Below are 12,833 nucleotides of genomic sequence, written 5' to 3' on the forward strand. Positions count from 1 at the left end.
ACATAAAGCCTGCGGGTAGCCCCTTGTTCTCGCAGATGACATCCGACCTCTGAGTCAATCGTTTGCTGTTGTTGCAGATTCACGCTGGTGGATTTTGGTGTCTCACAGCTGCAGTGCTGAAGGCGCATCGCCGCCAGAGACTACATGATCACGAAACCTTAAAGACGTGAACATACTCTCGTTATATTTCTTTTGTTAACTTAAAGCGCCGGCATACGCGATGGCCGTGGACACCAGCTACTTGACCACCCAGGTCAACAACATTGTCGCTCAACTGCATGGAATCTATGATGAGATCGGTGTTCCAAGCCATGAGCGCGACTCTCGAGAGGCAGAGGTTAGCTTGCTTGACTCTTCCTTGTTTTTCAATTGATATTAACAAACAACTATAGCTTTTCAGTGCGCTATCCGATACTCTAAACAATCATCTCAAGCTTGTTGACAAGTGAGTTTTACTGGCTTTTCAGCCTGACGGAGGGGCCTCTCGGATGTTAATGGAAATAATAGTGAGAAAAATGAGATGACAGAGGAAGCGCGACAGCTTATACTTGCAATCGAGCAAATGGAGGAGTCTCTACAAGACGAGAAAGCCAATGGCGAGTATCAGCTGAATCGCGATGACTTGCGCATAACTTATCCCCTCAAACGCTGCCTTGCTTTCCTCCGCGAAAAGCATAATGCGCTCAGCAAATTACATCACGAGCGCTTCGAACAGGTCAAGAGTATGTTATGCTGCCGCCGACGATCGAATGGCTTGCTAACGACATGCAGAACTCGTTGTGGCTCTCGAGTCATACTCATCCCACCTCGAAGCGTCTTTTGTTACCATTGCTCTCCCACCTACAGCACCGGGATCTTCGATATCGCCCAGTTTTAATTTGTCTCGTCAATACGTGGATGATTTGAACGACGAGTTTTCAAGAGTTTACGAAGAATATGAGCGACGTTTCGAGTTTGTCAAGACCATTTGCGAAGAGATCATCAAGCTCTGGGCTGAGCTCGGAACCCCTCAGGCCCAAACCGATTCCAACATTGTTAAGCACTATAAAGAATCCCCCGAACAGTTGGGACTTCACCAATCCGACCTGGCCCATTTGAAGGCAAAGCGAGAAAAGCTGTTGGAGGAGAAGAGAAGTCGGGAGCGCAAGATCGCAGAACTCAGAAATGCCGTGGAAGCACTTTGGGAGCGCTTTGGAGTTGAGGAGTGTGACAGAAAAGCGTTCCTCTCGGCGAACCGCGGCTGTGGTCTCCGTACAATCAACGAATTTGAAGAAGAATTGGAACGCCTCAACGAACTCAAAAAACAGAACCTACATCTATTTGTCGAAGATGCGCGATGCCGACTCCAAGAGCTCTGGGATAGTCTCTACTACTCAGAGGAAGAAATGCTTGATTTCACCCCTGCCTTTTCTGATGTTTACAGCGACGCTTTGTTAGAAGCGCATGAGGCTGAAATTACCCGGCTGGAGGCATTGAAGGAACAGCGTGCTTCGGTCTTGCAACTCGTAGAGAGGCATCGTAGCCTCCTGGCAGACAAAGAGGCTCTGGCTGTGTCAAGTCAAGATGCATCTCGTCTCATGGCGCGTGGAGCCAGTGGACAAAGACGTGATCCAGGAAAGCTTCTGAGAGAGGAGAAAATGAGAAAGAGGATTGCTAAGGAGCTACCTAAGGTGGAAGCGGATCTGCGGAAAGAATTAGAGAACTTCGAGGACGAGTATGGCCGGTCGTTCCTCGTTCATGGAGAAAGATATCTCGATGAGCTCACTCCAGTCGTCGCCAAACCGCCGCCTCGCTCTAAGACGCCATCTGCCGGACCAGGAAGCGTGAGGGGAGGATCTATGAGGCAACTGCCCCCTTCTCGCCCTGCCAGCGTGATGAGAGGACCTCCTCCCCCCCGGTCTGCTACAAAAACTCCTACTGGAGGTGGTTCAATGAAATACAACACTATCGGACCATCCCGAGCCCCTTCTAGAGCTGGAGCTAAGTCTCCTTCGAAGATCCCCGCTCGCGTTCCCTTGAGCAACATGCCTCATGGGAGCAACTCCCCCGCGCGCAGTGGTACTCCAAGCCTCTATTCCTCTAACACAATGAACGGCAAAATTCCAACCCGTGCTCCGCCACCAAGGATGCGCGCATTGACTGGTGGAGAATCACGAGATGAGCGAAGCAGCTACTTGTTCGAGCCTCCACGAAGTGCTAGTGCACTGTCTAATGCCTTTGTCCGGCCGGTCAGCCCGGAAGATGTCTATGATGATCGTAACCAACGCTCATTTATAAGCTCTTCGGCTTTCTCACAGCGATCTACCGGATTCTCTCAATCAACACAATCCTCAGCCTCATCCTTGTCCGTAAATTCCATGGGATACCCACGACCGAATCCTTATCTGCAACGTGCTCCCCCACCAGCCCCGAGACAAGTGTCAAATGCGTCAACCATCAACACAGGCAACTCTGGGTCAGAGAACTGGGAGACATTCGACAGTGGGTCTGAGTCCGAAGTTGACGCTAGTGACGTCTACTATGCTAAGCTTCGTGCTGCCCATGGCAAGCGAATGGCCCTTGATGACTTGGCAGGAAAGAAGCCAAAAGGGATCCGAAGCGTTAGCCCAGACGAGCCAGCGGTAAACCCGAATGTTGTCCGCGTAGCGGGGAGTGATGCTGGATGGGCAGACGACCTGGAGCCTTACTAGAAAAGAAGCAAAGTAGGGGTCCATTGCTCAACTAAATCGTTTTGGCTTTTCTTGCTTTCTTCAAACCTCAGGCACTTCCGGAAAGACGGACTTACGAGACCACTCGATGTTGACGATTCTATGATTGCTCTTGCAATGTTTAATTTTATCTTAACCAGACTGGGGACGCTGTGTAATGGTTGAGCTCTCTGGTGATTGGACAGGCTGGGCGATCTGAGTGATGTTGCTGTCGCCGACATTAATTTCTGTGTTAAAATTTTTGGGATTATACCCTGGTTATGTTTTCGCTTTTTCTCTTATGGTGATCTTTGCTCTTAAGCCCGCGACGCCTGTTGGCAACTACAGCAACGATGGGGATGACAACGAACGAAATGAGCCGATGCTTTTTCTATTGCCATCTAACTGTTCAAGGAGACGGGCTACCTTCTTGTATTATGCTTGGTTTGTACGTTTGATAATTAACTCATTCTCTACCGAAAAAAGTAGATGTGGATAGCCATTGACTGGACAAGTCCCTTTACTACTTATGTTTAATTCGCGATTACGTTTGATTCTGCTATTGTACTCTTCTTGTTCTTCTATCTTGTTTGGTGAGGCTATCTGCTTTTTTTTACTTTTTTCATAGTTCTTTTGTTATACGAGTCATACATTTTGTTTTCCGTTTGTTTTGATATCAGCGCAGCGCAATGGTTTGTTGGATCTCTTATGTTAATTAACAATACAATCTATTTTTCGAAATGATCTTGTCCGTCTTGTACATGTAGCCCTAGAAGTAATCTTCTACCTGCGATTACAGGTAACTCCTCTGCTATATAATGCATGGATGACCTCTACCCTTGAGAGGCTCTTTAACAACGAAGACGTTTGGCAGACTTTGGTCCCTAGGAATATATCTCAACTATCAACTACCTCCTCGGCTTCTTTTGCAACGGTCTGCGCAAACACCCGATTCGCATCCTTGTAAGCGTCCCACGCAGACTTACCGAAGGTGATTCCACCCGGATGATAATGGAAACGGGGCCGCAGAATAGAACCTGAACAACGGTCGACTTATTCGCAACTTGGCCCAATATAATGCACTTGAGTCTCCGTTCTAAATATATACTTACTGGAGAATCCGTTGGAGTGGCGCTAAGCAAGCTCATTATCGATACAGCGTAAATACGGGGATCAATCACTCAATTAATCAAGACTCTGTCTCCTGTTAGAGCCTGGTCATAGAACGTCTAGCTATTCAAATACTTCCAAGACGGAATATTGTCCCGAACGCCGTCTAAACCCATTCAAATGAAAGAAATTGAATGTCAAACCCACCGCATCTCTCATTCTCCGTCTTTCTTCCGCCGATCTGTATAACCTCCTCACCCGTGTCTTCCATGCCTTCTCACTCATCCTGGTTCCGAACGGGCTCCTGAGTTTGAGGCAATCAGTTCTGCCTCGATAAACACGGTCATCCTTCAACCGGTGCTTCGCCGGCATCCTCCCAATTGATTCCCATTTCCCCCTCCCTCATTTTCCTTCTCCTTCCCTCCTCCTTCCATACATTATATTAGCTTGATAACTTTCTTCGGGTCACATGTACATTCATACCTGCTTCGCTTTTGCTTCATCACTCTTCGCCCGGTGGTCCCGCGCCTTATAGATTCAATCTTGATTATATACTTTAAATTCGAATATCATTGATAGGTGACTGGCATGAGCAGCAGTACTGACGGCAGCAGCAGCAGTCTATAGTAAATAATGCTGGCAAGAAGAGAGCCCTCTCCGGTATAAGCTAACTTACCCTCCTTCGTTTTTTGCCCCTTGGGGCTAGCTGCTGCTGCTTGCGTGCATACGCGAACTCCCAGAGCAATAGGTACAAGATATATACCGCATGAGAACTGGAAAACTTACACTCGTGAGAAAACCCTGGTTATGGACGGTCACCCCCTTTCCACCTCATTTGCGTCCTTTCGTTTTGTAGATATATGGTCTCCGCCAAGGCAGTTAGATACCTTTTGAAATCGTTGTACTTCTTTATCGGTTCCATATCTACCACAGTATCCGCTGGTTCAGTCAGAATCCATCCACCTTTGGACGCATGCATATTATCTCTGATGCAATAAAAATACCTAGCTATCCATGCTCCTGCCTGCTGCAAATTGCGCGTCCCATTTGTCGATGTCCTCACCGTTAACGCTAGAGGCGTGTGATGTTACTAAAGGCCCTATCGACTGCGTCAAATACCTCTTCGCATCCTGCCGGATCATCCTGGTGTCGCTCCAAAACTCGGCCTGCAGGGCAGTGAAATCGGCCGAGATCTGGTCTTTATTCTCCCATTGCTTTGTATTGGAAAAGTCAGACCGAACCTCTTCTTACATTTCCATTCAGTTGTATTTGATTAATGTTCCACCAACTTGCTCCTAAGAAAAGCGTCGGCCTAGGCTTCCGGGTTTAAAGGGGACCTTGTTTTCGGGGATATCGTGCGAGGACATATCCAGGCTCTTCGTTGGTCTTTCAGGAACATTGTTGTCTGCAAACTCGACAGGCTCTTGCTTGATAAATTTGGCCTTCTTCAAGTGGAATATCCATTATGCAGCTTTGGAGCCCGACTGTGTACGGGAGACTTCGCGGTTCTCGCCAGCTTGCTTTCCTGCACTATTCGTATTTCATTCCCCGTTGTCTGATGAGACTGTAAGCGAGGTGTGTAGCCACCCGTAGTGTCATTCTGTATTGAAAAATCTCCTCGAATTATGAGTGTTTACGTGATTCCACGTTGTCTTTAGCACTCACGATGCTTTCTAAAAGTGCAGTCTCCAGCACTAACGCGTCTTGATGCTTGTCCTCGAACTTGAAGTCTTTTGTTGCCGTGAGCTTTGCTCCAGTATGTGCTACGAAGTCGTAGCCTGGGGTTGTTGTCTCCACCCGAGCATAAACGGGCTTGTACGCGACCTGTAACGACATCTCGGTGTTGGAGTGGTATGTTTTTTTTCTTAAGATCTTTGATATTGTGAAACTGCCACAGAGGTAAACAAAGCCCCTGGGAGGAGGAATTGCTACTCCCTGACAATGGGTTTTGCAGGAAGATAGTCTTGCCATAAGATATTTACTTAGTTTCTTCCTTTTTTTTTTTTTTTTTTTTGCCCCTTGGGACTGGCTAGCTGTTGCTGCTGCTCCCGTGCGTATGCAAACTTCCAGAGTATTAGATAAATGATAAATGATACACGAGAACCGGAAAACTTACACCGGCTAGAAATCCGTTGATTATGGTGGGAAACGGGGCAAAAAGCCACCGAGTGACTTCCCCAGCAATAAGTACAAATATTGGTAGACTAATGCAAGGCTACTATGTATACTTCTTCTGTGCTCTTGATGGTTTCTAGATAGTGTTAGTTGTATCATTTGCTGACCAGATGCACCAGAAGGGGAATGAATACTCTAGATGGGCTAAGAGGGTATGTTTCAGCACATGCCCCAAGCTTACCACCCTGTTTTTGGTGCTTGAAGGATTCCGTCTAGGACAGGGGCCTTGTTTAGAGTTCTGTTCGACATGGCAATAAAGATATTGCTTTCCAGAAGGGGATGTGGAAATATATGTGCAAGTTCTCCGGTGAAGTCTGTCACGTTGGTTGGTTCCCAGGGTAGGGTTGACCTCTAGAGATAGTCTCTCTGTTATAGGGCCATCAAGGATGCAGTATCCAAATATATGAACCATCTGGATAACTTGAGATTCTGATGTTCTGTAGGTTTGATCTGTATTGAACGTATGATTTGGAGGGCAAGATAACAGGATCAATGTACGAAGGTTGGGGGAGTTGGGAAGAGAAAGCGTGGATTAAATCTTGCGAGGATATAGAATGGTTATCGACATGGAATTGAAGTACGCCCTTCATTGAGTTGAGTTAATTTACAGTAATTCACGTCAGTGAGGAATTGTACATATAGTATACACCAAATCGGACGAATCATTCAAAGACGGGAATTATGACTTAGGAGCAAGTGAACCCATCCAGGTGGTGTCCTGATTTTCACTAGACTGGGCACCCTTCACCACCCTAGTTGGACCAGTGGACTCATTCACCAAGCCCATAGTCATCTGCCGTGCCTCTTGAAGTCGTCGCAGAGACTCGGCACGACCAAGAATCACCATAGTTTCAGGGATACCCGGTCCCGGTGCGGAGGCAGATAATGCCCATCGTAGATAGTGGTAGAGCTCCTTCTTGAAGGTCTTGTCGGCAGCGACTCGGGCCTTTTCCGCTTCCTCGGTTGATCCGTAAGCGCCTGCATCTGATTCTTCTGGGAGGATGGCGGAGGCCCCATCATAAGAGGTGATATTGAATTTGTGGGTTTCGATGGTCCAGTGGGCTTCTGGGACAAGGCTGAAGGCTGCAGCTGCTGTGTGGAGGGTTGTCATGGGAATGGCTTGGGGTGGTGACTTGCTGGTGGAGGCAGCTGGGGTATATGGGGGTCTATTAAGAGAAGTGGTGAAGAAGGTGGAATTGCGCTGGACAAATTCCGATGCATTCGTATAGGATTTGGCGTCTGCGCGGAGGAGAGTAGGGAGATACTCCGCTAGCGAGCGAGATTGAAGGATCGGTGCGCTATAGTTTACGGGTCAGACTCGGGCATAATAAAGTTGAATGGGAAGGGGTCGTACAGTTGTTGCGAAGGGCATGTCTCCTCCACAACCTTAGAGACTCTGGAAACCATCTCTTCAAACTCGTTACCACCGTTCGTGGCAAAGCGCTGTGCGTGTGCCTTCTGCAGGAACCAAAGCTTCTCAAAGGCAACAACAGTGTTACCCTTTGTGATTTTGAGGTTAAACTAAAAATGAGTCAATGCCTGTCGTGTAGCGCATTAAGGACTTAAAGAAAGTGCAGGACATACTATTTGCTCCAGCTCTTCAAGGCTGAAAATGTCTGACTTTTGAGTGTGAGACCAGCCTAACAAAGCAGCAAAGTTTACCAGCGTAGCGGCGAACACTCCCTGCGTATCCTTGAAGAAGGTAAGATCTATGTCGGCATTCCGCTTGCTAAGCTTCTGCCCAGACTTGTCCACAAGCAGAGGTACATGGCCGAAGCGAGGCGGCGTCCACTTGAAAGCATTGTATAGAGCGACATGCAGAGGGGTAGAGGGCATCCATTCCTGTAATCCGAGTAGGTTAGAAGTCAATTCCAAGATAATCTCTTAGAAACTCACAGTGCCTCGAATGACATGGGTAATCTTCATGAGATGATCATCAACGACATTAGCGAGATGATAGGTCGGGTGCCCGTCCGATTTGATCAAAATGGGGTCGTCGTACACCCGATCAATCAAGTCCAGCTTGTTCGGCGAGCGATTCTGGCCGGTCTTCCCATAGACAATGTCCTCGAACATGGGATATCCCTCCACCTTCAGCCGAACCACATGCGTCTCTCCCTTCGCCGCTCTGTCTTCGGACTCTTCGGCCGATATCTCCGCACATTTTCTATCGTAACCGGGGGGTAATCCGGCTTGACTGCGATGTCTTGCGAACGCATCGAGTCGATGTGCGGAGCAGAAGCATCGGTATGCATGTCCATTTTTTATCAGATCGTGAGCATGGGTACGATAGATGGCTGTTCTCTCGGACTGTAGACAAACAACTTAGTAGAATTCTTTGGGAATCGGTCGACAAGCGCATTGGAGAGCCTCACCTGTCTATACGGACCGTAGGGACCGCCAACATTAGGACCTACAAACTGCACGTCAACCTCCGAGCAACTTTGTGTTTCCTAATCAATGCCAACCTTCATCCCATTGCAGTCCAGCCCATTGGAGATCCTCATAAAGCCTCTGTTCAGCATCGGGGATAGTGCGTTTCTATATCCATTCGCCCATCAGCCTTCGCGATCGACCGATAAAGTGTTCTAACGCCGCACCTGATCGGTATCCTCAATTCGTAGCAGAAACTGTCCTCCTGTCCGCTTAGCCAAAAGATAGTTGAACAATGCCGTCCGCAGGGACCCTAGATGAAGATATCCGGTTGGCGACGGTGCGAATCGGGTTCTCGCGGGGAAATCAGGCAAATTCGTCTTTTTGTTACCGGCGCGTATAGTCTTGCTTGACGCAACCGAGTAACGGGCTCTACTGCACTGGGTGCAGATCCACGGACGACGGGCAAGAAGCCCGGGATGGGGACGCCTCATGGTCGCGAAAGAGGGCCCAATTATGCGGAGATATTCAGGGCAAGAGCGATGGTGAATGGTTGGATGGGGAGGTGTACCTCTGAACCATCGGAGGTTTGCGGCGAGACTCCGACTGGAGAAAAAAAGTAAAGTTGGAAAAGGCGGACTGAATTTTATTAATTTTATCAGTTTAATCCATTTACCGCTTACAATCAACAAACGCTTCTGGGCTTACCTTTGCCGTCCTTTATCCTTCCTTAGGAGTCTCTTGAGATAGTGTTTTCTCAGAGATATAATTCTTTTGTCGTTCACCTTCTGTTTGTGTTCGGTTCAGTCTCATTTTCATCCGAGAATCAGGGACCTCTCCGTAGCCGCTCAAAAGTATGTGATCGCTCCCCTCTAAGCCTTTTGTTGCTGACTTTGCTGACTTACTCCAAACGCAGTGTCTCAAGCTGAAGTTGACCTCTATGGTATATATCTTAATTCTACATGCTTGTGTCACGCGAAGTTATCGGGAAAATGACTAACGCTATTCCTTTAATTAGAGGTCCTCGGAATCGCCAACAGCGCAAACAAAGATGAGATCCGCAAGGCTTATCGCAAGGTACTGCACCTTAATTCTGATCGTCCTCGATAACTACTCATATATCAAACCAACGATAGGCTGCGCTCGCAAGTCACCCTGACAAAGTCCCCGAGGCAGAGCGTGAAGAAGCCGAGATCAAATTCAAGGCCGTCCAGGAAGCTTACGATATCCTCTACGATGAAGACAAACGTCATCTATATGATACACATGGAATGGGCGCTTTCAACGGATCTGGAGAGCCCGGTATGGGCGCAGGCCCCGACCTAGATGATATACTGGCGCAGATGTTCGGTGGTATGGGTGGCATGGGCGGTATGCCTGGAATGGGCGGTATGCCGGGAGGTCCGCGCGCGAATAAACCACGGAGAAGCCCGAACGAGGAACAGAAGTATGAAGTTAAGATGGAAGATCTGTACAAGGGCAAGACTGTCAAGTTTGCGAGTACGAAGAATGTGATTTGCAGCTTGTGTCAGGGCAAGGGAGGCAAGGAGAAGGCGCAGGCCAAACAGTGTGCTACTTGCGGCGGACAAGGTATGGAAAATAAACGCTTAGCTCAGACGATTATTGGATGGCTGACAAATGACGTGTACAGGTGTCAAGCAGGTCTTGAACCAGATGGGACAGTTCCTTACCACGTCCACCGTGCCGTGCTCAACCTGCAACGGAGAGGGTGAATTCTTTAGCCCCAAGGACAAGTGTAAGAAGTGTAAAGGAAAGAAGACGACGGAGGAGAGGAAGATTCTGGAGATTTACATTCCTCGGGGAGCAAGGTGAACTATGCAAACCATTAAAAGAACCAAGTCAGGCGCTAAACTATTATGCAGGGAGGGAGATAAAATCATTCTTGAGGGTGAAGCCGATCAAGTACCAGGGCAAGAGCCCGGTGATATCGTGTTCCATATCGTGGAAGAAGACCATCCTGTTTTCAGAAGGGCTGGATCCGATTTGACCGCTACCATTGATGTTACAGTGGCTGAAGCCTTGACGGGCTTTTCTCGAGTTGTGGTCAAGCACCTCGACGGCCGAGGTATTGAACTGCAACACCCCAAGAAGCCGGGCGATGTTCTGTCCCCAGGACAGGTCCTTAAGGTTCCTGGAGAGGGTATGCCCATGAAGCGTGGCGACGAACGCGGCGATCTGTACCTGGTCGTCAACATCAAGTTCCCAGACCAGAACTGGAAACCTAGCCCTGAGGTCCTGGAGAAACTCAAGGAGATGCTGCCCAGGCCCGACGCCCCGATCCAGGCTGACACTGTAGACGAAGTCGACTATGATCCTAAGGGTGATCTGGATGAATTCGGTGCCAGGGACGCTCACGGCGGCTCTGCATGGGAAGATGATGATGATGAGGGTGAACCGGCTCAATGTGCGGCCCAGTAGAGGCCAACTTTCCTTGTCTTCTTGCAATTATACCTTTACCGTTTTGTGCATTCGTCGATGAATAGATCTCTTGGATGCATTTGTGCCAACTCTTCTCTGGCATCATGGGCGTTCACGGGAAAACACTTGTTATGAACAAAGTGGGGAAAATTATCCGTATTGACTTATGACCGTTGCTTAACCATATTTACAGGACATGAATAATGCGTGGTAGTACTAGAATACATAGACCAACTCAGCTTCACGGAATGCCGTCATCCGATGCTTCTAAAGGGTCTTTAAGCTCCACTTTCTGGAGATGATCAGTCGCCCCCGTGGGGGGAAAATGTGGGATGGACCCATGACCAATGACTTTCTTGGTGATTTGTAACTACTAGTAGTAGTCTTCTTTACTTTGTCTTATCTGTCATTCGTTGCTAGGACATCCACAGTAGTATGAGTATATATTGAAGCCTCATTTAAGTGCATTACAAATATGTCTAGCATTTTTTGCTCAGTCTCAGGGGCTTGATCCACCACGACTATGTCACACAATTGCCTATCGACAGTCTCTACTCAGGATTACGGCCGACGGATCAAGAGGCACGAAGAGACTATATACCATGGGAGGATATGAAAGGGCCGGAGCATCTCCGTGAGTGTTGCTCAGACGCCGCGTTAGCCGTTATACCATTCTTTACTGACTGGTATAGTGGCAATTTACCGGGACTTGCTAATCCTAAGCAGTACCCCGCTGCTCAACATCGGCCTTGTGGAGGAGTTTCATCACGGGCGGCTAGCGACGATGTTTGCTGCTTGCGTTGCAACCGAAACAGAGCTGTTGAGATTATCGTCTCCTTTGAAACTGCGCCCGAGAGTTGGCTTGGAGTGTACACTAGGCTATGAACTCTGGCAGAAGGAAGTACGGATTCTCGCCGAATCCACTGTAGTATTCAAGCCCCGGCCTGGTCATGCTTGCTTCATTTTGAAAGTGAGAGCTCATATGAATATTGTAGGCCCTATTTCCAAAGCGCGGCAGAAGATGGGCCAGGATGTTTGTGTCTTGGAGTGATTACCGACGGGTGGCATTTTATATCCATATTCCTTAACTTCTTATCGAAGGTCATAGACATCACCTCATGCAATAGCAACGGTATAACTAAAACCTACATATGCCTTTGACGATGGCTGCGCAAGCCAATCTAGTCAGTTATCACAAGTGTTAACAGGTCTAGTACCGAGGAAGAGTCTCCTCGATGGGGAATCCGATTCTATGATGCATAGGGGCGAAACTCACTATTATATGGAAAAGGGGAAGGTTAGCGGTTTGCATCGAATTGCTATGGAGAGAATGGTTCCATGAAACTTAGTTCCGTTGTTGATTCTCAAAAAGACGCCATAAGCCTTTCGCTGTTGTGCAATTCGATATTGATTGTGTATGTATGTAAAAGTTTCGGTCCACCATACTAGCTCGCCAAATAACAGCAACTGGGGTTGCAAGTTGAACATAATATCATGCTAATCTGTGGCCGGGATACATGACTCCGGGGGTAAATTAGAAATGATATCTGAATGGGATCAATGGACACAGCAGATTCGATGCACCCCCATGCATCGATGCTTTGTGATACTAGCGTGGGGTAGAAGAGCGATTGATGGGTCTCCATCATTTGCCCCCACAATCGACCAACACGTACCGAGAATTCATCCAGCTTTCTGACCCGAAGAATGGGGATATGATGGGGGGTTCCTGTACGGTTCTTATTTAAATGGTCCTGCATTCCCGCCGCCCGATCTCCCGTCATCTCTTGCAACCCTGGTTTCGGCATTAATACGGCTGTGGATGTCGGAGATTGTCCGGATTGTTCGGCATTGATTGTGTCCCGCATTTGATGTGATACCGGACAGGGTTACTTAATCTCACAACACTTCGTCTTTCTCAGCTTATTTTTACCATCCGTAAGAGCGAAGATAATTAGACAAAGGTAATCACACGAGAAGAAATATAGCCATACTGAGATTCCAGTAAAGAGAATCGCAGAATGAAAGTGGCTAATGGCCTTCCAGCCC

General features: G+C 48.0%; 3 protein-coding genes across 3 annotated transcripts; 2 read left to right on the forward strand and 1 right to left on the reverse strand.

Annotated features, from left to right (window-relative positions):
• Nucleotides 1–220: 220 nt before the first annotated feature.
• Nucleotides 221–2,690, forward strand: ABOM_006019 (putative microtubule associated protein (Ase1); the record flags this gene model as incomplete). The annotated part of the gene is made up of 4 exons (XM_022533148.1): nucleotides 221–337; nucleotides 393–445; nucleotides 508–722; nucleotides 772–2,690. The coding sequence occupies 4 exons, from the start codon at nucleotides 221–223 to the stop codon at nucleotides 2,688–2,690; spliced, it is 2,304 nt and encodes a 767-aa protein (XP_022389613.1).
• Nucleotides 2,691–6,651: 3,961 nt separating this feature from the next.
• Nucleotides 6,652–8,839, reverse strand: ABOM_006020 (glutamate--tRNA ligase MSE1; the record flags this gene model as incomplete). The annotated part of the gene is made up of 7 exons (XM_022533149.1): nucleotides 6,652–7,270; nucleotides 7,327–7,493; nucleotides 7,557–7,814; nucleotides 7,869–8,282; nucleotides 8,348–8,385; nucleotides 8,441–8,513; nucleotides 8,573–8,839. 7 exons carry the CDS (start codon nucleotides 8,837–8,839, stop codon nucleotides 6,652–6,654), a joined length of 1,836 nt encoding a protein of 611 aa, XP_022389566.1.
• Nucleotides 8,840–8,887: 48 nt separating this feature from the next.
• On the forward strand, nucleotides 8,888–10,784 carry ABOM_006021 (putative DnaJ domain protein (Mas5); the record flags this gene model as incomplete). Its single annotated transcript, XM_022533150.1, has 6 exons — nucleotides 8,888–8,897; nucleotides 9,262–9,288; nucleotides 9,364–9,422; nucleotides 9,482–9,935; nucleotides 9,997–10,174; nucleotides 10,229–10,784. 6 exons carry the CDS (start codon nucleotides 8,888–8,890, stop codon nucleotides 10,782–10,784), a joined length of 1,284 nt encoding a protein of 427 aa, XP_022389565.1.
• Between the last annotated feature and the right edge of the window lie 2,049 nt (nucleotides 10,785–12,833).

The sequence above is a fragment of the Aspergillus bombycis genome (assembly GCF_001792695.1).
Source record: "Aspergillus bombycis strain NRRL26010 chromosome Unknown contig00037, whole genome shotgun sequence".
Taxonomy (NCBI): domain Eukaryota; kingdom Fungi; phylum Ascomycota; class Eurotiomycetes; order Eurotiales; family Aspergillaceae; genus Aspergillus; species Aspergillus bombycis.